The sequence below is a fragment of the Carassius auratus genome, chromosome 35, assembly GCF_003368295.1.
Source record: "Carassius auratus strain Wakin chromosome 35, ASM336829v1, whole genome shotgun sequence".
Lineage (NCBI taxonomy): Eukaryota > Metazoa > Chordata > Actinopteri > Cypriniformes > Cyprinidae > Carassius > Carassius auratus.
In genome coordinates this window covers 12,012,385-12,036,378 of record NC_039277.1, presented here as the reverse complement: position 1 = coordinate 12,036,378, position 23,994 = coordinate 12,012,385, and the positions used below count along the sequence as shown (strand labels likewise).

The window sequence follows — 23,994 nt, the reverse complement described above, 5'->3', positions numbered from 1 at the left end:
ACCTTTAAATTGAATTAAAAATCAGTTTAAAAGAACACATTGATTTTACTTTTCATTATTTTGAAAAACATATATATTGAATTTCATGCAAAAAAAGTTTTTGTAAAATGCCTAAAATAAATATCCTCCCTTTCCATTTCAGCTTCCTTTGTTGTGGCCAATTCAGCTCAGTTGAATTCAGTTCAACTCATGAATTGAAAGAGCTCATTTTTAAATTCTTGCGAAGATCTAGTAAAAATATTTTTTTTGTATTGTTTTTGTACTGTTTTGCTCATATTTGCCTACATGTTCACTGATGTTTCTTTAGCTGATTCTCAGTGTCAAAGCGCACTACAAAGAACACTGAGTCAGTTGAAGAAAAGAGTCCTTTTTTTTTTTTTTTGCAGTTATGATTGTTGTTGTGTGTGTCAGCCATTTTGATTTTTGCTCCTTCACTGGCTTTGATGTTGCCTTAAAGGGGACGGCTGGTTGGCCTCTGGACGTTGTGATGTTAGTGTCCAGAGATTTCATTGGCTGCCAGGGCTGGTCAGAGAGAGCTGTGAACTGAATGGTTCTGACAAAATGAATACAGTAATTAGGTCTGATCCACTGGCACGCCGCCCACGCTGGCAGACTGGCGTCTTACACTGTTAATTATAGCCGTCCCATTCGTAACACGACGTTAGGGTATTTACCAAGGACTGAATTTGTTACAGTGTATTTGTGTGTGTGTGTTTTTGTATTGCTGTGTGTAGAGGTAGTAAGTGAGAGAGAGATAGAGCATTGTGTGACTAGCACACTGAAAAATGCCTTTGATGTTGACACTGTAATGGAAGCACGGGGGGCTGTGGAGGCACAATCCAGTGAGGTCTGGGGTCGACATATATCCGGTTTGTAGACCCGAGCTCTTCACTAGATTCATACATGACCAATGAAATGATTTCACAGCCTGTAGGAAAGAAAAATTACGAATCATATTTCTTTATATATGTCCATTGTTTTTTCTAGGCTGCAGTAAGATTAAATGAGGAGAGTTTTTGCCAGTTTTTTTTTCCCTGAGAAAAAGACCCCAATCTTGCATGTGTCTCCACTATACTTTCAGAATATGTTAACAATATCTCTGGGATGGGCAAAAGATGAATGTCTGCGATCAGAACTGAGATTTCAGTATGAGCTCAAACTATTCTCATCACTGCTTCCTCATTTGTTTTTTTGTTTGTTTATGTCTCTTAGAAATATTCATAGTCAACAATAACGTGATAGTTATGACATATGCAAAACTGAGATTTTCATTGTCTCTTGAGCTATAAAAGAACAACCTGTGGGAGGTTTGTACCGATGTTTAGTCTGCTTAGATTAAGAGATCTTATTCAGGGTTTCAGTCATGTTTAATCATGCTCTTTCTCAATATTTGGTGTACATTTGAAACTTGGTTGCTATTTTCATAAACTGGAATTCTGGAATTGCAACTTGGCTTAAACACTAATGTAATAATTGATTTTATTTTTGTTTAGATGTTTATGTATAAATATTTTATATTTATTGCTACATTATATTTAATTAAAATCCGTACGTTTTTTGAAAGGCATTTTAGTGATATTCTAGATTACAAAAAAGAAATTAATAATTATATACAGAAATTATACATTATATTAATCAAAAGTGCCAGTAAAGACATTTATAATTCAAATATATGTTTTTTTTTTACTTTCATCAGAGAATCCAGATAACATGGTATCCACAAAAATATTAAGCAGCACAGTGTTTTCAACATTGATATTAATAAAAGTTGTAACTCTAACGACTGAGATGCTGAAAAATCAGCTTTGCAATGACAAGAATAAACTACGTTTTAAAATGTTAACAAATAGTCAACAGATTTTTTCAATTCTAGTAGTATTTTACAATATTACAATTTTTTTTTACTGTATTTTTCATCAGATAAATTCTGTGGCGAGCTTAAAATACTTCTTTCAGAAACATTAACAATATCTTTCTAACCCCAGACTTTTGAGTGACAGTGTGTATATATAGTGCCATAACATTCTTAATGGATCTTGTGCAGTTTTATTGGCTCATTTATGTCTAGCCTTTGAATATGTTTGTTTGATATATGGTTGAATGTGATAACATCCTGCATTTTCAGATTTTTTTTTTTTTTTCAAAGTTCTTCTGTTTTGTCAGAGGTGATTTGCTTTTACATGGTTTTCTTGAAGAGGAGCTGACCTACTAAAGGCTTGTGTGGGAGAGATCTGTCTCTCTGCATAGCCTTCGGGTTCATGGTGGGGTTTTAGCATTAGTGTCTATACATCTCCTCCTGACAGGTTAGTAGATCTGTCAATTAAAGAATAGTCAAGTTTTTTTTTTTTCATTTTTCGCCCCTCCTCCTCCTTGTGATTTATTTTTCTGAGGTTGAGAGCACTTGTTTAATGTACTGGTTCGTTGTATTTGTGCCTGTTGGATTTGATCCATCTGCTCAGCCAAAAAGCGGGAGCGAGACTGGAGTGGAGTTGATGGGGCTTGACTGTGTGCCACTTCCTGTCTCTCTCAGCTGACTTGATTGGCTATTCCTCAGCGCTTCCTGTCGGATAGTCACCACTGGACTCTGCTGAGTGTTATGCATTTGGATATTTTGACTACTGTGTCTGTGTTTATGAATCACGCTGCCCCACATATCAAAGCAAGTCCAGTTTCAGTTCCCTTATAGATCACTGTTGGTTGTACTTGATTGCTAGTTTTTAAAGCTAGCACTAGTGTTCCTGTGGCTCAAATGGTAGAGCATTGCGTTAGCAGCGCAAGGTTGTGGGTTCGATTCCCCGGGAACACATGTTAGGTAAAAACTGTTAGCCTGAATGCACTCTAAGTCGCTATGGATAAAAGCGTCTGCTAAATGCATAAATTTAAAACAAATGCTGATTCCTTCATAATTTTATAATATTTAGTGTTCATGTGCATCCTTATTTATCATCGTCCACCTGGTGACTTTATTACGGATATTGAATATTCAAAAATGACGTCATAAGAACTCATTAATTTTCCCATCAGAATGCATCATTGAGCATGTTGCGAGTACCTTAAACTGACACCCCGCCCACTGAGTCTGTAGGAAGATGCACGACTAGGGCTGAATATAATTTTTCCACCTTGTTTAGAATCCCTTTGTGCTGAGAAATTGCACTGGATCATTAGAGCCGACAGGAATGGGACAAGGAATGGGAACCCTCCCTCTGGAGTTCTGGGGGTTCGTCTGTCCCTGAGCTGCCTGGAGAAGAGTAATCTGTCTTCTCGAAGCGGCCTAGCCGACAACAGATTGGTCACGTTAGCCGAGCCTTTGCAACCCCCCAACGATCCTTTCCAAACCCTGCAATTCACAGTCATGTGGTCCGAAGTCAAGCCTTAAAGGGATAGTCCGCCCAAAAATCTAACTCCTGTGATCATTCACTCACCCTCATGTTGTTTCAAACCTGTCTTTCCTCTGAAGAACACAAAAGATGTTTCGACGATCTGTTCTTGCCCATGTAAAAAAAGTCATTGGGATCCATAACTGCACTTCCATTACATGTATTGTTCTTTTGTAAAAGTCATAAGGTTTGGAATGAAAGATTCTTTTTTTATGTGAACTATCCTTTTAAATCCCATAATGTCCCCAAGACTAGGAAGAACCTGGAAATATATGGAAAATAAATTCCCCTGTCTGTTTTTATTACATTAATTAAGCCACTGAATGCAAAAAAAACTCAAATTAGTTTGACACGCACATTGCCTTAAGCCTTTTTCTTCATCCGCTTTCTTTCAACAATGTCATTTTGTGATGTTTGATAAGAAAATACTAGATTACAATTGTCAGTTATCGAATGTCATTTACCTTTTTTTAAATTATTGTACGATTCTTCTCAGCTGAGTGTAAATCAATATAGTCAGTGTTTGTTTATGAAAGATCCTTTATATATTGTTCACATAAGTGAATGCTGTTGTTTGTAGAATGAAAAAGAATACATACACTGCTGCGTTGTTGTTTAGTGTCAAAAGAACACTTATAATCTTTGTTTTGGGGTTTTACGCAACCTTAGGCTGCCTAAACAACATATTATTGTGGCAGTCAATGTGTATATGTGTTTGTTTGTGGGTTTTAGTGTCTGTAAGCACCCGATAACCCACACACTCATCTCATCTCCTTGGGTGGGCAGTGTACCGGCCTTGGGAGCATGATCAGATTTCAGGCTGTGCTCCATCATTCTCGAGCAAACGGCTGTGCTGTCAGAAACACTTGGATGCACGCTGAAACATGCACACTTAGACATCTATGCTCTACACACTCGTACGGACGCTCTTCGTGGGTAAAAGCACAAAGATAGGCATGCACACATGCACAGATGCCATTAACCCTAGATCTACTTACTGCTTTTCAACACTGGGCTTGCCTGTCCTGTGCTTTTCAGCACCGTGGTAACCTCCGGAAGCCCGTCCTCTGAAGGGCCCCAGTCTCAATCACCTGGTCCCCAGTGTTAGATGTCCTAACAGAGACCTACTTTTACTGATTAATGTACCTCAGAGGTCTTTGTCTGACTTGGGTTACCGATTCTTCAAGTAAATGCGCATGCACAAACACACACACACACACACACACACACACACACCTGCACAGTGTCCTTTCAACAGTTCTTAAAGAAGTAGTTCACACAAAAATTTAAATTAGTTGAAAATGTACCCACACTCATGCCATCCAAGATATAAATAAGTTTGTTTTTAATCAGAACGAGAAATTTTGCATTACATCACATTAACATTGCATGAATGGGTGCCATCAGAATGAGAGTCTAAAAAGTGGATAAATTAAGCCTATCAATTAAAATCTTGTGAAATGAAAAGCTGCATATTTGTTAGAAACAAATCCACCATTAAGATTTTAACTTCATACTGTTGCTTCCTGAATCAGGAGAGAAATATGCACGGATCAAGCACCGCAATCAAGCAAAAACAATGGTTTTGGCTTGGATCATGTAATTCTAACTTTCTCCAAATCTTTTCCAATAAAGATGCAAACTCATCCACATCTTGCCTGGCCTGAGGGTGAATACATTTTAAGCCCGTTTTTTCTTTTCTTTAGAGTAAATGTGTGCGCACACGCACAGCATCCTTTCAACAGTCCTTAAACTCTGGATGTGACATGAGATCTGGCGTGTTCTTCTTTCCAAGGCCCATTAAATAGTACATATTTTAGCAGTTTGCACAGGATATTTTAAGCGCCCACAGTCAGAGCCGCCTGACTAATGTGACAATCATTCCTGTCGTCTCTTTATTTGGGTGTGGCTGCCATATTTTCGCCAGTGCTGAGTGACAATGCTTAAAGTGAGCTCTGATGTATGGACGGCGGCCGTCCTGTTCCTTCACCAGCCCTGCCCTGTGCCCAGGTCTCTGCCCGTCACTCCATCTGCCACCTGCGGTCGAGGGTGCCATGCTACAGGCCATTAGCACAGAGCAGGTCTGTATTTATAGTGCTTAACGGGCATGACTCAACAGCATCACTGTTTGCTTTTAGCTGTAATGGAATCTGTGCTTTGCTGAACACAGAAAACCCATTATTGTGTATGATAATATTGTTTCTGTCGATGAGCGAACCGGGACTGAAATTTCCACTGGTCCACTTGCACCTGCAGAAACCTTGTTTATAGTAAGAGAGAAATGGGCAAGGGAAGGTGTAAGTTAGTGTGTGTTTATGTGTGTTTTTCAATATGGAGTATTGACTAATGTCATGCCGGCCATGTGACTTTGCTCTCGGAGATGAGGTAATGGCTGTTGACGTTTACAGCTCCCCTTAATGAAAGACTGTGTAAAGTGTGATGGTTGTAACGGGACGTAAAACCAGCTAGTAAACCACTAATGTCACGCAGGACTACATGACATAGACTCTCAGGTTTTAGCCTTCTCAGATGCTTTCCAGATGACCGTTTTTTTTTCTCTCTCTGAATTGCAGTCGTGGGGATGGTTTTTTGGCACAGCTTTATTTAAATATCAGAATGCGTAATTCACATTTTGAGGACTCACCATACAAACACTATGTACATATGTATGTGTGTGTAAAAAAATAAAAATAAATGTGTGTATATATATATATATATATATATAAATAACATTTTTAAATATTTATCTTTAACATAAATATGTATGTGTGTGTGTGGGCATATTTATATATTTACCTTTACATTACTAATATTTACAATAAATAATATATTTTTTAGATGTATATTTTTAGTAGTTTATGTAATTTATTTAATGAATATGTTTGTGTGCCTGTGTCTAATGATGTGTCTGCAAGTGTATGGCAGTTGTTAGTGTGTGACTGCACTGGGCCTCCCTCTTGCCAGTGTCCTCTGTTTCCCATTCCAGCCCTGATGAGTCAGAGTCTGTGAATGCAGCCGAGCGTACAGCAGCACAGTGACGTTAATGTGTTTACGCTCTGTGTGCTCCCTCTGCTACAGTGGGGCGCGCTGACCTCCACATACAGGCACAGTCGCCATTTTTCAAGCACACACTGTCTCTCCTCCTCAAAACATACACAGTATCTCCTCTACAAGCAACACAGTCTGATCTTTACATGCTAACACAGTGTCTCTATGCTAATGCAAGCTAATGCAGTTTCTCATTTACAGGCTAACACAGTCTCTCATTGAAAAATGAACACAGGCTCACCTCTTCAAATAGGTACAGTCTGTACATTTTAAGCTAACAATCTTGTTTAATGACTCATTTTCTCCTTAATAGTGTAACAAAAACACTCCTCTTCGAAAAGAAACAATTTGTTGCACAATCCAGTGCTGTGCTTGTTTGTAGGACTGCAAAGATTGGCCAAAACTTTGTTGGTTGTATATAAATATGATAATAATAATACAGTAACTATTATTATTATTATACAAAAATGTAATTAATTATTATAGCAAAATCAAAATACTAATAAAAGCCATCATAGTAAAATTCCACATAATAATTATTTTATTTTACTATAAAATTGTAAAATTACAATACTAATATGAAGCTTGTAAATGGCTTTCTTTAATTTTTTAAGCAACCATCGAGTTTTACCAAGCCCTTTAAAACATTTGCCGACAGCTGTTTTAATAATGCATCTCATTACAAGTTTGGGAAGAGGGGTAGTGCATATTGCATTCCCAAATGCATGTTATAAGCAAGTTCATTGCGTTTGTGTCAGCATTTACTGAGAACTGAGTCGTTCTTAGATGCTGAAAACACCCGATCATGAGCTGCTCGTGTGTGAAGGAACACAGTGCCACACTTCACTCTGAAATGATGCATACGTTTTTTTAAATAAAATCACATCCTCTGCAATTTGATGATTACACTATTGCGATTTCGGTTTATATCGATTAATTCTTCAGCCCTATAATCTTTAGTTTTACCAGTTAACACAGTCTCTCCTTCACAAACTCTTTTCTTCAACAGTCTTCAAACAGCCTTTCTTTAATCTCTCCTCGTACACGTCTTTCCTTTTCAAACCCAGTCTCTCATTAACAGACAGCACAGTCTATCCTCTTCAAACAAACAGTTTCTCCTTTCCAGGCGAACACAGTCTCCCCTCTCCACGCAGACATGGTCTCTTCCCTTCAAAACAGCCTATCCTTTCCAACGTGTGCTTTTTTTTTTTGCCGTCCCACAGACACAATCCCACAATCCCTTCCAGACACAGTCACTCCCGTTCCTCCTGTCCACAAGATTACATCGTCTTTCTTTCTTTCTGCACACAGAGCCCCGTTTTCTATCCTCCGTTCTGAACGTCTGTGGAGAACAGACTTCAGTTTGACTTTATTCAGCAGCGGGGTGGTGGTGTGGGGGGGCTTTGCACAGTTGTGGTCCCTCCTGCGAACAGCCATGACTGTCAGTGAAACATTAAACTGATTTGTGGGCTGTGCGATTCTCTTGAGGGAGGTGGGCTGGCAGTCTTCTTGCAATTCTGTTCCTCAATCTCAACACTGATCTTGAATCAGTATGGCCTGGAAACCTATCCTCTAAATTGATGTTTTATATTAAACAGCCAGTGTAGTTCATGCTCTGTGTCCAGACACTGTGAAACAGATGTCTTCTCAGCTGTAACAAATTGTTGTGTGTGTTTTATATTTATAGTCTTGGCGTACGATGGATGTTGCGCTTTTTTTTTTTTTTTGCCGAATGATCCTGGCGTGTGACGTGAATGTGCATTAAGCATGCGCTGTGTGTTTGTTCTGGTGCTCTGAGCTTTATTTAATTGCTTTACAGTGCATGCCACCTCCACTTCTTTGACCCAATATGGTTAAATCTAGCAGATTCTCACTGTTCCCTGTTCGTTCGTCCTCTGTTTATGTCCGTTTCTCTTTTATGTGTCCTCTGAAGTGTCTTTGTGTTTTCCGAGAGACACTTTTGCATCTGCCTCCTCCCACCACATGTTTTATTTGAGGTAATTTTCAGAGCCCGAGACCCCCTCAACCCCTGACAGAATTACAAGGCAGAAATAATCGTGCGACATAAAACACTATTTAAAGTTTTCACAAGGTTCAGGCGAGTGGAGGGGGGCTGTTTCCATGGAATATGCTTTTAGGAGGAATGCTGACAATTATGCGCCCTGAATGGAAAAAAGCCTGAGACACATATCTGGTAGGCACTTTTTTTTATTTTTTATTGGACAACTCATTCCCACATGTTCGTCTGTAATGTTTGGTCCACAAACCCGCCGACTTTGTGTCTGAAATCACTCCTTGTGATATTTATAGTGCACTACTTGAGGTGTTAGCCATTTTGTAGCGTTATCCGAATTCTGAGTAAACACCGTTTACTATATAGTGCACTCTGCAACTGATCTGTAATGGGTAAAATAATTTTAGTAATTTGTAATTTTTTGTAATTATTTAATTACATTACCTAGTAGTTATGTAATTAATTGTTTAAATATTTTTTGAAAAAAAAAAAAAAAAAAATATATATATATATATATATATATATATATATATATATATATATATATATAATAAAAAAAAATATATATATATATATATATATAATTTTTTTGAATGTACTGAATAAATGTTGTTGATGACTTCTTATGAATCCTTAGGGACAATTGAGGGCACTCATTATGTGTCATTCACTATATAGGGGATAGTCAATGAGTGAACGATTTTAAATGCATCACACATGAATGAATAATCACTTTGTAGAGTCATTCTGTCAATTAATGACTGCATATTCCGCTTTAAGCTGAACCTACAAGTGCAAACCAGACTTTTGACACAAGCAGGTGATGTAAAAATAAACCAAATGCAGAAAAACACAAACAAATGCAAATGCAAGGGGGTAGGCAATATGTCCAGTCATTCGCGGTTTCATCACCAGATAGAGGCTGCCCTGCATTCCTCTCAGGCACAAGGCCATGTCTTTCTCCCTTTTTTCACCATCCCCCCTTTTCCTCTTTCATTTCCCTTCTTTCATCCTCCTCTCCCTCTGATCTGCATGGCCGCATCTCAGGTTTTTCTCCTGAAGCAATCTCTATAAATAGATCTTCAATAGCTGCAGCCTAACAAACCTGCTCATCAGAACTAATTGCTAAAGAAAAGTTCTTTTTCCCGGCTTTATTTGCATTAACCCTTTCCTCCCCTATACGGTGGCCTGAACTCACCATGTGTCGAATAAAGCAGGTTTTCTGGGACACTTTTTGAAAAATATTCTGTGATGTTTGAGATGAAAAGGGTAAAAAAAAATATTATTTATATATCATTTACATTATACAATTATTTCACATTTTTATATACTGGTACATATGAAAATATGAAAGTTACATTTTACGTAAAATTATAAATAGTAAGCTATTTTAGATTTTTCATGTATATAATATTCCATATAAATATTCTATTCTGTGTTGTCAGTAACTTTTACAATTTGTTTGTGGTGGCTTAAAATTCAGTTGAAATAAAATATAAATATTAGATAAAGATTTTTTTACGAGGAATAAAGGCTGCTAACTGAAATAAGTTTACATAATAAAAGCACTAAAACGGAGATAAATAAATAGCAATGTAAATGTGAAAAAAAGAAACTATAAAAAATTACAAAAGAATAGACTGAAAATATGGAAATTCATAATATTTATTATTGATGTAATAATAAAAAAATACTGAAATCAGTTAATCTAAAAATGAAAATATGGAAATTTCAAAATATAAATTATGTAATAAAACTATATTATAATATATTATAATTTATTTTTAAACCTTTTTTTTTTTCTAAGTAAGATATTTAAGTATTTGTGGTGTGTATTATTAAAGGGTGGGTGTGTGTGTGATTGATAACCTCCATCGAGAGAGTATGTGTCTGAGAGGCGGCCGGTCCTAGATCACAGTGTCTTTGTTTGGGGGTCTGTCTGACAGTTTCGTGACCTCATTACCAGACCAGCGTCTGGGGCATCCATCTCACCGTGACCAACAGGGGCCCTCCACCCCCAGACATACTTGATTTTCTCTCTATTTCTCGTTTTATCCTACTGTAATAACAACTCTTATTTATATGGTTATGCAGCGCACCGTTCCCTCTCGTATTTATGGGTGGTTAAGAGAGCGTGTAAGTTTTAAGGTGGAGTTGAAACTGGTCTGAATGCGATGGGGGTCTGTTCAATGTCTGCTTTAATTGACTGTGACCTTAAGGGTGTGGGAGCACGGAACAGGGGACACTGACACGCCCAAGTGCAGACATGCGTGCACAGCTGCGCACACAGACGCAAACAAACACACACACACTTGGGAGGAATAGGTAACCACAGATGCACAATATAAGAATTGTGATTCATACATAATGAATCACTATTACAGTTGTGGATTCTTCTTATAGGGTTGTTCAAATCAATAATGCTATGTATTAAACTACAGCACAGTGATTAGACTTAAGATGGGGTCAAGCATTGTTATTTTCGTGGGTGAAATCTAGTCATTTCAGTATGAATGAAATGGGAAAGTTTTCCTACACAGATTTTGTAGCAGGTTCAAGTTACAAAAATCAGGATTTACCGTGTTGACCAAAAAGCTACTTGGTTGAAAGGGATTTCATTGTTAGCTGTGCCACATACATCGCTAACTATTGAAATTTTTTTTTTTTTCATTTTTTTTTTTTTTCAGATTAGAATTTGTTTGCCTGTGAAATTCCGCTAATGGGCAAGCAAATCAAACCAATTAAACTTTTATACATTTATAAGGTAACTAACTAATTAATTAACTAAGTAATAGCTAATTGCAACTTGTTATAGCACTTGTACTGTATATCATTGCTCTTTTGTTGATTTTGATTGCTTCGATTGTCCTCATTTGTAAGTTGCTTTTTTCCACCCTTAGCGCAGTCGATAAGACACATGCCATTGGTGTGAGAGACCCGGGTTCGAATCCACTGTGTGACACCAATGTGTCCCTGAGCAAGACACTTAACCCCTAGTTGCTTGTAAGTCACTTTGGATAAAAGCGTCAGCTAAATGAATTAATGTAAATGTAAATAAGGAACCACACTCATATATAGGAATTATCGTAAAGATTTCTTTAGAAAATGTAAACTTCTACTGCTTTCCTATTCCTCCTATTGTTTTCTTTCGTTTCCATCCTTTTGGCGAAATATGAGCATAAGTTCAGCCTGTCCTGCAACACTAAACCACCTTTATTTTTCCTTTTTACACGAAGAACCTGGAAAACATCTGATATTATAGATTCTTGCACAGAAGCTAACAGTGCACTTTGGTATCAGCCACCTTCTGTAAAATGCCACAGTTCTGTATCCTGTAGAATGTTTGAAAGCGTGTGTGTGTGTGTTCCTTTATAATGGAGGCACAACAGCCTTACTCTTATCAGTGTAACTCTCCTCTCATCCATCATGTCTGCTGTCTATGCATGAGTGTGTGTGTGTGTCTGTGTAGTTTTGAATAACGAGCAAGATGATGCTCCTGGACTTTGTTGAATGGAAATTCTACATCCAGAAGGCAGCAAAAGACAAGAGAAGACATCCAGTGGACAGGCGATACCATGTGCTTTCCTGTTTCCACCATTTCCAGCGCTGGATTTAGTGAGATTTATGACTCGCAGAACAGGCCGGTAGCCATTTTCCAGGAGAATCCAAAACATAAAACTAGATTCACTGAGCTGAACATTATTTCATTACTTCATTACTGTTGTATAAAATCTAATACTGAAACTTCAATCTTACCGAAAGTGCTGGATTTAAGAATCTGCTGCACAAAAATACCGTAGAAATCCAGAAGAATTTTAGCGCCTGTTGTTTACGAAAATTACAAATCAAGTTCAGTTATTATATGAATTGGAAAAATCATGTTTTAGCACCCAGAATAATGTTTTCTCTCTTTCTTTCTTGGTTGCTGCTTTCTTTCTTTTCGCACATTGAGAAACAAAAATTCAAAGATAACTAATTTAACCATATTCAAATTCATTATTTAACAAATTTGCCACAGAAATCAATATGGTAAAATGGTGAAGAAGCTTGCAGTTAACTCCGCTTATGCGTCTAAATAATATTTCCGCCTTAAGCAGAAGCAGCATGAATGTGTGTGAAAATAGATTTTGACCTGCATCTGTCTAGAAAGAAAGGAGGATTTAGGAAAATGATGGGTGTCCATCATTTTCCACAATCCGTCCTGTGTATATTCTCTCGGTCAGTCAGATACGATTAAACCGATCTGTTGATCACCGTACCTACCAAGCTAAGATGGCATTATGGCAGACACAAGCAGCTTAAAGCAGCCCTGGCCTGGCTCGGCTTTGATGCCAGCGTGCCAGGACCAGTTGGCATGCGGTGAGCTATATAATGGATCGAGTGGGAGGAGGGAAAGGCTGGCGTTGATGGTAAATAATTCACCAGGCTGGCCCATGCAGCTGTGTAATCTGCCAAACTGTCGGGTTTAAAGATGCAGCGTGCTAGAGGAGGGGATGCCTTTCAGAGACTTAAGGTGGATCTGGATGTGGGGACACAGGAAAATGTGTTTCTGCTGGTTGATTGACTGCAGTGTCTCTCACAAAGCCCCCTAGAAGCATATGTGCATATATACATACAAATATGTAATGACTTCTGTTTGAAACTGTGTGCTCATAGAGGTTAAAATGCCCCTTAAAATCTGTTAAAGGGGTAACTATTTCTAAGTTGATTTCTGAAGCTGATTACAGTATGTCATATAAGATAATACAATGTAATAACAGCAATTAGGATGTGTATGTATCAATATTTACTTAAAAGACTAAAATGATAAAAAATCTGAAATCATATATGAGGCTGATAATCTCACAGTGACCAAATATTTGATTCATAGCTTGACGGTAACTATGATTTGCAGTTTGCGTGGATCAGTTTTGCTCGTTCAGCTGTTAAGCTTCCGTCACGTCACGTTTTGACCTCACCGTCTCTTTCCGTGTAGCAGTAGTCCGACAGATTGTGTTTCCGTCTTCAGACCCCCCTGGATTTACCAATGACTTGCACATGCTCAAACTTGGCCCGCTTCCTGGAGATGTACTTTTATTGCAAGCTTTTTATCCATTCGCTAACACAATAAATGTACTTTTATGTACTGCTGTCTTTACGTACGAATGCAGGCAGACAGCATCTGCAGAGAAAAATTTGGGAGTACAAGAGCACTGCTCAAAGCGGGTAGGGGGACTCTCTTTTGGCCAGGCCCCGAGCATTATGTTGAAACCAGATGTTGAGAGATGTTTCCTCCTGGTCACGTGGGCCCCTCTGGTTTGGCACTTACATAAATGTCATCTGTACAGTAGCCAGTGCGGGCGGGAGAGCGGGAACAGAGGCCCAGCTGCTCGCTCTGGGAAGATGAAGAGTGCAGTGGGGTCAGAGCTCCCCTCCACCACTTCTGCCAGCGCTCTTTCTCTCCAAACACGAGTGAGACATGCAGACGTCAGCTGTTTGCAGCAGTCTTGCCTTGTCATTGTGTTACATGCCCATCTCAATCAGCCTGGCTGACATGTTTTGTGTATACACAGCTTACACTGTTTTTGTTGTACCGATGACCGTATTCATCGGCAGGTGAAGGTTTAGCATTGATAGTGGTGTTGGTCACTGGGATTTCTACAGAAGCCCAAATTTTTATATTTATATTTTAAGAGTAGTAGGATAACTGATAGGTGATGCAATAGTAATACTTATAAGCATCATATCAGCAATTCACAAAACAGAATTACCATGAATATATACACATTTTTTTAAATGGCCAATTTACATTATATTTATTAAATTAACATGATATTTTTATGAAAAACGTAAAACATAAAACATTCACATTTTTGGACGCATGTTTTTAGGTATTATTTTCTACATTTATTATGTTAGAATTAAAGTAATAACACATTTAAGTATGAGAATTACCAAGAATATACTATATTATATTTATTTTTTGTTGTTTTACACAAAGTAGCACTTTTTCCCTACACTTTGAGTTCTAACAAGCATTTAATTTGTGATAATAAAATCTAACAATATGATATAATAATTGTATTACATATCATTTTATTCACGTAAGATGTTAATATTCTGAAGAAATTCAGTAGACATTTGCTTACAAAACCAATTTTGAGACATTTAAGCGGATATCTTTAGATTAAAATGCTTTTAAGATCACATAAAAGTTACATTTAGACCGGTTTGTCCATAGTGTATTATCCCAAATTAGTAAATATTATACTCTGATCATAACTCAACGCTTGATAAAACCATAAAGACAGTTTGGAGTGGATGGACTGAGGAGGAGGACTTTTTGCTACTTTTCCTGTAAAAATCCAATTCTCTCTTGCCCATTATATTAAATATATCTGCTATGGTGACTCCTACACTGCTAATGAAACGCGAGCGGCTTCGCTAATGATGTGTATATCTTCATGCCGCAGTAGCGTAATGGCCTGCGTCCTGCCGATTACAGCACTCAGGGCGCCGTTTTATTCGGCCCCAGCGTTCAGTAATGTGTTTGTGCATGGTAGGCATTCCTATACAGACTTTTAATGTGAGGGCTTTTTGTCCTGCCCGGTGATTTATTCACAGCCATGTGTAATGTCATTTCATGTTGAAACACCCACCCTATGTTCAAATGAAAGAGGCATTGATGTTCATCTTAATCTGATATACTTTAATACCACAGCATCAAAATTACTCGACTGTAAGGGCCTGCAAGAGGAGGGAGGTGTGCTGCCATCTGAACTTGAAACAAAGACACGGTTTGTTTTTTACCAGGAGATTTTTTTTTTGATTCTTTTAAATGAAAATTTTGTATCACTCAGAAACATGAGCTGAAAAGCAAATATAACTTTGACAAGGTGATGTAGTAATAGATTACAGTTGTAAATCTTTCTCGAGAACTAATTATGTCTTTTTTCTCATTTAACCGTACGGCTGTAGCACAAACACATGCGTGCGTACATGTGGTGCTGCACTTTGCTTTTTGTTCTCGCTGTTGTTGCATGAGCAGTTTTTGCAGTAAAGGGGACTGAGTCATGGAGAACTCGTGCAAGGGAAAAAACAAGGGCATATCAGGAGAGAAAGAGAGCGAGAAAGAGTGTGAATGCATACACACACACTCCTTAAAGCACACACTGTCCTTTGCTCATACTCAGAAGCTGCACAAGGTGATGATACACTTTTGTGTGAGATCGCTATTGTGTGTATGCTTACACGTGTGTGCACTCGCTGTGTGTTTTTTCCTCTTTCGAAGAGAACAAAACCAGCCCTGGTACATTTGATAAATTAAGATATCCATTTGAATGCATTTTGTGTGTTTTTTTTCTTTCTCCCAGTTATTTTTCTCCATCTTTGATCAGATGCCTGGTATTGTCTACTCCCAATATCCTGAGTTCTACACATGCTACATTGAAAAGAAATCTTTCAAACGGTCTTCAGAATCTAATATAGTAAAATAATAGTTCATCTTTGTCTCTTTTTTTTGTCTTTCAGGATTTGCGTAAACAGATAGCTCCTTTGCTGAAGGGCTTCCAAGCAGAGGTGAGTCGCCTTCTTAAATGTTTTACTTGCCTTAAACTGTAGTGAAGTATCATTTTTTATGTTTAAATACTTACTTTTATCCCCAGAACAGCTATAAATGAGCCATTTGTATGTTGTTGCCCTTCAAATGTGTAAACACTGTGGCTCTGAGGTGCTATGAAAACATTTTTCTGTTTGTTTGAGCACCTAAATCTAGCAACAGCTGAACTGGCTTAACCAATGGAGTGAGTTGGGGGGTGGGACTATTTGTATGACCAGCCAATTGCAGATGGGGGGAGTGTTCTGGGAAACTTGTTTGAAAACAGCGTTATCCAAAAATTTTTATTTGACTATTTTATCTTAGAATAGCTACCTTTGTGCATGTAAACGAACCTGCTGCAAAATCTATGTGGGGAATTCTCCCCCCTATTCGCGAAATTCAAGATTGCTGGATTCCTGTTGATATGGCTGGATATCGTCTGAGAAAATTCACACAGTGACAGTAAATGTGACCGTTCCTTAAACATGGAGCTATTTAAAAAAAAAAAAACAGATATGTATTGCATTTGATGATATTAAGTAATTCTAATAAATTCAGTAATTATGGGTTTAATGGCTCAAAATAAAGTTTTACACTTGTAGTAAAAATACATGATCAATAGTATAAGGACACCTGCTGGAACAGAAAAGGTGCATCTTCTAAAAATGGCTGTATGCTTAATTTGATCTCCCTGTGTCAACATACTTTTGACTTTTAGTGTATTTTAGTATTAACACAGGTGAAATGCTATTAGAGTTTGGTTATGTGATGGATCTGTGTAGGGAGGAGAAAATTAGTGATGGTTTCAGTTGATTTAAGTTCAGTCAAAGCTACTACGGTTAAACTATCCTCTCCTCATTGCTTTACACAGCGAATATGACTTTATCACGCACACACCAATGAATCTCACAACCCTTCTTGTAAGGAAAGGGCTGAATAGACACAGATCTGGTGTAAGATGGCCCTCTCTCTGCTCCGATTATACTCTCGACAGTCAATAACGTTACATGACAGTTTGTTTTCCTGCTACTTGAGGTCTGCTTTTGTCTTACAAAGCCTCCATATTTTGTCAGTATCTAATTAGATCAGACAGTTTTAATATGTTCTTGCTATTTGCTGGTCTGCTCTTTTATTTCCATTTATTGGATGAGAGTGAAATCTTAATGGTGCCAGGTAAGTCTATTTGTTCTGGGACGAGCCAGAATGATGGACTCCCGAATCTAAAAAGCTTTTTCAAAGAGATTTTATAATTATAATTATTTTTTTGGGGTTCACTTTAAGGTGTAAATAAGTTTTTTCTTTTGAAAGGATGTCTACACCTCTATTATTGTGCCAAGTCATTTTTATACTTGGCTAAATCTAATTTAGAATTTTTAAATTTAGATCTTTGGTTGTCAACTGGTGGGTAACAGATATTCAAATGCCCTCTGCAGCACATACTCATAATAATAGAAGTATCATAATAATAGATATTGAATGAGTTTTGTTTTCTAGCCTAACCTTCTTAATAAAAACGTTAAGTTAATTAAGGTCTATTTAGTCCGATGCAGGCTGTGTTTTGCTAAAAGAGTTACACCTAATGTTCCTTGGTAATTCAGTCAATTAGTTGTACTGTTGCGTGATATCAAACCGTGTTTGATTAGGTTTGATTATGTTTTGCTGAATAACTCGCTGTGAGTGTTACCAGCCAACTCAAGTATGAGAACTATTAAATGTTTTAGCTCTTCTATACTAGTAGTATTAAATTATCTGAAAAGATATTCATAAACTAAAAATAGCTGCGCTTTTAAACAGTAAGCCTTTCAGTTTGAGGTTTGTAAGGTATTTAACTGCCAAATTCAGACTTTGGGTTCAGACTTAGTGTTAGCTTTTTTATGTTGAACAGGCTCCGCTCCAGAGGAGTCTGGCCCATCGTCTTTTAAAGGGGATACAGTCATTGTCATAATACCATGCTACTGAATAGTTTTTACTCAGTGCTGTAAGGTTGTAAGGTCAGAGTAGACATTTTAATTATTTTATTTGACTTAATTTTTAAGTCAAATAAAATAAATATTTTATTATTTTTCTATTTATTTGATTTATATTTTGTTCAGTGAATTTAAAAGTGATATTATAATAGAAAATACATGATGCATGTCCAAAATACATGATATTAGTATGACACTGTCCAAAATCCCAGAGTAATGGAATTCTACTTTTGGTAGCACATTGGTAGCATTAGTTGGACTTACTGAAAGAATATTTTATACCACCTTATTACCATTTTTTTTTTTTACATTAAATTTTTTGCCTATTTTTCCAGGCTGTTTGTTGTTCATCCACTCTTACATTTTTTTATTTTTATATATATATATATATATATATATATATATATATATAAAGTGGAAATCCCGTTGTCTCCTTCCCTCAATAATTTTCTGCTCTTTTGCTATTCTGTCTAATAAAGTGGCAGATTAGTTCAGAAATAATAAAAGAGAAGGAAAGTGAGAAGTATGTGTCAATTTTCCTTTCCTTTGACCTCAAAAACACTTCCACTATCTGTTAAAGTATGTTTCTGTATATGTAATGCAGCGTTTGACAGGCTTCAGCAGCACCTTTTATTAAGAGGCTGTCGAGGGGGCTCGGCTCGCAGCTAGATGCGGCTCTTCCATGCCGCATGTAACTTTGATGAAGAGTGCGCTGTGAGTAGTGGCTCTCTGTTCTCCTCTCATGAGCCAGTACCGCTGGCTAACTGCTCCATTATAGCTCATTGTGGTTTCGGAGCGGTGTTCTCGAGGACTAGCCTGTTATTAACAGAGGTAGTCGCCCCACTTCAAATCACTGCTCGGTTAAAAATAAATCCTTATCCCACCATTCTAACAGCTAAATCTTTTCAAACCATCTATTATTTTTCGTCGTAAAATATTTTCCTTATTGACAGTGCCTGACCTTGACCAAAACAGCCTGACTGCTCCGACCAGAAATGTACAATTTTTCGGGCATTTTTCTCAGACGTCAGCTATTTGACGATAATTGGCGGGAGGGATGGGATCGCATGTGTTTGGTCTTGTCAGTCTGACCGTCCATTAAATCTTAAAATAGACGAAGAGACTTCAATTTTACAGCACCAATTTTAAACAAAAAGATAGAGCACATATATAATTCATAATGGCAGACAGAGCAATTAATACAACCGTTAGCAGTGGGTGAATGTTTTTTTTTTTTTCAGTTTAATTTCTATCTTCCGTTTTCCTGTAACGGTGGGTTTGTTAAAATAGCACGTTTGAGTCAGACTGACACTGATCTCGTGGGTCACTGCAGAGTCCTTGCCACATGTCATTTTTTTTTGTTAGAGAGAGCGAGAGCCTCCTCTTTTCCTGTCAGGAAATGAGAGTACAATAGGGAGCTGTACACAGCACGCGGCTGGGGCCCTTTTTGGGGTTGCACATGCATGTGTGTGTAAATCAGAGACGAGGGGTGAGGGGGGTCACTGTACTTAATTGTAAAGAGTTTTTGCTCATTTATACTTCTGCCCCAGAGGCAAAGCCACATGTTACAGATGTTCAAAAAGGCTTGATGGACTGCATAGTAGCCTATAACCTCGGATGTTTTTTTTTTTTTTGGGGTGATGGTACCTGAGGTGGTGCTGGCTCACCCTACTTAAGATAAGACATTACCAAGCGAGACGAAAAAAATTGGTATAGCCAGTCATCTAATTGTTTTTTGTTTAGTTTTTTTTTGTTTTAGTTTTTTTGTGTTTAGTTTTTTTGTTTTATGTTTTGTTTTATGTTTTATGTTTTGTGTTGTGTTTTGTTTTTTTGTTTTGTTTCACATGGTGCGCTGTTTGAGATAAAACATGAACAAAGAAAAAAAGTCCTATAGCACTGCTTATTTTCGTTTTGTTTATTTTGTTAGATGTTCGTTTACTCTGCCGTGGTCCTTGCTCTAGCCATCAGTCATGTGCTTATTTTATTTACATTAACTTTGTTTCCCTCAAATTTTTCATTTTGATCTGAGACCACTTATTCCCGATTTGCCCGCATTTAGCTTCTTATCTCAAGCTTCATTTTGATAATAAATAATCTTCATTACAAAGTGGAAAATTCAACATTCTGAAAGAAAAGAGTGCGAGACTGAGAGAGGGAGGGAGTAAGTTGACCCGCCAGCAAAGATCTCGGTGAAGAGAGCTCATCACTCTGGCAGCCGTTTACAGAGTGCCCTGGAAGTTCTACAGATTTGGAAGTCAGTATTGATTTGATGTAATTGTGCAGTAATTTCAGTGGGCCGGAGTCTGCAGAGACTCAAGATGGCCAAGTGCTGAGGAGAGACGAGGTTAGTGGCAGCTCGGCTAAATGAGTTTGGATCCAGTGACGGATGAATCTGAGATCGTTAAACTGTCTATATATATAGGCAAACAAAGTTAAAGTGTATGTGTGTAGGTTGTGAATCTGTTTATGTAGGTAATCACCTAGCGATCTCTTTCTGATGCATGTTCTTCTGACACGTTTAGCCTTGGTGCTCATGTGGGAGATGTAGGTTTGAATCTGCAGTGTGCACCACTCATTTCCCTCCTTAATAATTTCCTGTCACTCTAAGTCTACCAAAAATGAGACAAAAACAGAACTAAAAGAAACTCGAGGGTCTGTTTGGAGGGCGATGCAGGTCAGTAGAACTAATGGAGTTTTCTGACTCTGCTATCAGCAGTGCCAAGTCTGTGCTCCCTCACAGAAACAAGAGCTATTTATAACTGTTCCCCCCACCCTTCTCAGTCCCTGTTCCGACTGTACCATAAGGGAATAATGCTGTTTAAACTGGCATGCTTTTGATGCTACATAGTCTGTGTGTTGTATGGTTCAAAAGAGGCGGAACTGACTGTGTGTGTTTGTGTAAATGTGTGTTTGGTGTGAAATGTATTGTAGGGGAAACTGGGGATATATTTGTCACACTTTTTACTTAATGTTTCTCAGGTTTAAAAAAAAACTGTAAAAAAGTAGTTTTTTATGTTTTTGAAAGAAAAAAAAATCATATGCTTAAGGCTGCATTTGATCAATGAAATATTGTGAAATATTAAAATAACCGTTTTCTGTTTGTCTATATTATAAATGTAATTTATTCTTGTGTTCATTCTAATATGCTGTGATTCTTAATTATTTTTTTTTAGGATTGATTTTTCAGTATGTTCTATCTATACTGTCACTTTTGATCAATTTAATGCATCCTTGCTGAACAAAAGTGAAATAAAAAAAAAGGTAGTGAAACTTTTGTGACAGATTTTCATGCATGACAACTAGCCCTGATGTGTGTCCGTTTGTATGTGTATATTTGAAGGGTCTAATGTCTGTGAGGCTCTTTGCATGACTTTGTGTGTATGTCCCGCAGCATGATGATGCCAGATGCTCAGGCCGTCAGATTGAGCTGGTAGCAGAGTAAGAGAAGAGCAGATAACCTATGCAGAGCTGCTGATGGTAACCACAAAGTCATACACGCCGCTTCTGCCTGATTCTAGGATGCCTTACAGTCTCTTTACCTCCTCTGTGCTCTGTCGAGTTCAGAGCTCAGAGTTGAAAAACTGTCTTTGGTTCCTGCTGGATTTCAGGGGTAGACGTGGACCCGTGCCGAGTGAGAGAGTGTAAGAGAGGCAAGTTTAATTGCTCCATCTGCAAGAGGGCTGCAGAACTTGGCCCTGCCTCGGCCGATCCAGATGTTTTCCGGCAAGAAACATCTGAAAATGTTTAATTTCTTTCCCATAGGAGTGAAAAGTCTGTTACATGTTGGATATTTACAGTGGCAACTGCCCTGTTCCATCCATCAAGGCCGGCAGTCTCGGGGCTGCAGATTTACAGCTTTTATTTGATGTTCCGCTGCTGGAAGACCAAACACACAACACTTGTGAACATGTAAACAGCACAGGAGTTCCACATTTTCTTAATGGATAAAAGCAATACTGTTGATTCAGACCACATTGTTTTTGGGTGTTGGGTACTGCCGTTTGAGTGAGGCTTAGAAAGACTGACATGTGCAGGATCTATTGAAGGCTTTGAGCTCTAGTATTTTGAAGAACCCTGGAGGATCTGATGCTGCATTCACGTCATGCCAGAATTACCATAATTACAAGTTCCCATCCTTTAAAAACCGCTTGCGTCTTCGTCAAACTTTTAATTACAGTATGGAAACTCTGAATTTTATGAACTCTCTTATGTGACCATTGTGATGTCTTGTAAAAACAACCAAAATGTCGATAAGCACAGCATAAGTGATTTTTTTTTTGAACAATTAATGGTGCTAAAATGAAGGCACTAATGAGTATCTAGTAATGTACTAATGAAACTAGTGAAGGTATAATTATATACTAGTGGTATTTGTACTAGAGTTGTGCAATTAATCGAAATAAAGTTTCGATGTCTATTTCTAACGATTATAAAAATCCAATAATTGAGATAAAACCGTTATTTCACCCCATTCTGCCCCCTTTCTAGCTGTGTGCTTTTGCTCCTCCATAAAAAGCCAAAATTCACGTGCAAATCAGTAAAATCATTGTAACACAGTTCGTAGTATGGGAAGGAGGAGACGGGAACCGGCGAACATTGAAATAAAACTTTAATAACAAAATAAACGCAGAATAGCGCAAAAGCCCCTCATAGACGACTGTCGCGCAGAAAAATGACCAAAACACACAATAAAATCCAGGCCTGGTTCTCTCTCGTCTAACACTGTTGACACTTCTTTTATCCTTCCGGAGCTCCTCCGTGGGACTCGAGACCAGTGTTGCGCAGGTGTCGCGCATTCTTGTTAACTCCACCGGCCTCGCTCCGTTCCCATGGCTCTCGGCCCCGCCCCTCTCATTACATTCAATGTTAAGTGCAATTTTCTAAAAATAATTTTTAACAAGGTCATAAACACAGATTTTTTATTCTCAGCTATATTATTTTTTTATATTTGTATTATAACTGTTAGTATTTATTATTATTATTATTATTATTATTATATATGACATATATTAGTAAACAACAAATTTTTGTGTGTGTTTTTGTTTTTGTCAGTAATCATAACATTGAGTTCTAGAATCTTGAGAATCCATTTCAAATTTGAGTTTCTGGAATTTTCCAGGTCTTTGCTCCAGCTGTTAGAATGTAGAACTCGGGTTAATCTAGGTGAAGATTTGGTTCAGTTTTTAGCAGCTCTTAAATTACTGTATACAGGCTGTACTGATTTGGGTTCTTGTTTCCTCTCAGGTTTGACCGAGTTTGTTAGATTTGGCCCAGTTGGGCCAGACTGCATGCTGGTTCTACAGCACGCTGTCATCATCAGAGTTGCACGGTGGGAAAGTGCTGCAATGGCATTTTATAATTTCTGTATGTGGTTCACCACACCCTACTGAAGACAATCACTCTGATCTGTTTGTGTCGATCCAAGACATTTCTCCTGGCTTTGGTTGTCACATTTTTAAGACACTGATAAATGCAGTTCTTAGCAGCTTAAGAAATGTTACATTGGGTGGAAATACTGTTTCTGTACTATTCCAAACCTAGTGAATTGGCCAAAGAGGCAGTATTGGTTCCAACTCAAAAGCTGTCCCCAAAAGGTAGGCAACCTTATTATGCTGCCTCATAAGATAGCTCATTTTAGCCAAGCAATGTACCCAGTGTGGAGAAAGCAGCCCCAAAATGCATAGCGATAAGCCCCTAATATAGAAAATGTTAAAAATATATATTACTTATATATTTATACTATGAATTTTAATATTGTGATGCCTAAATTCACTTGTCGCATTTAAAGCAACTGATTTTAGTGCTTAATTTTTTTTATTTAGACAAAATAATATACAATAAAACTTGAATATCATCTATTTATTGTTTACCATTATTTATCTTATTGATAAATTATGTGGATCCCGGCATGAAAACCTTTAATAATAATAGTCCAATGTAATTAAAATGAATAGTCACTTTAACAATATTTGTTTACACTGTGTTTTAAGCTTATTAGGGAATCACCCA

The 23,994-nt window shown here is 37.6% G+C and overlaps 1 protein-coding gene across 4 annotated transcripts in view; it reads left to right on the top strand.

Annotated features, from left to right (window-relative positions):
- LOC113054412 (homeobox protein cut-like 1) overlaps positions 1-23,994 on the top strand; it is a 110,682-nt gene that overhangs the window by 35,298 nt on the left and 51,390 nt on the right. For all 4 annotated transcript variants that reach the window (XM_026219947.1, XM_026219948.1, XM_026219949.1 and 1 more), the window contains exon 3: positions 15,952-15,999. In XM_026219947.1, coding sequence (XP_026075732.1) covers positions 15,952-15,999 — 48 coding nt within the window. The remainder of the gene's footprint in view (positions 1-15,951; positions 16,000-23,994) is intronic.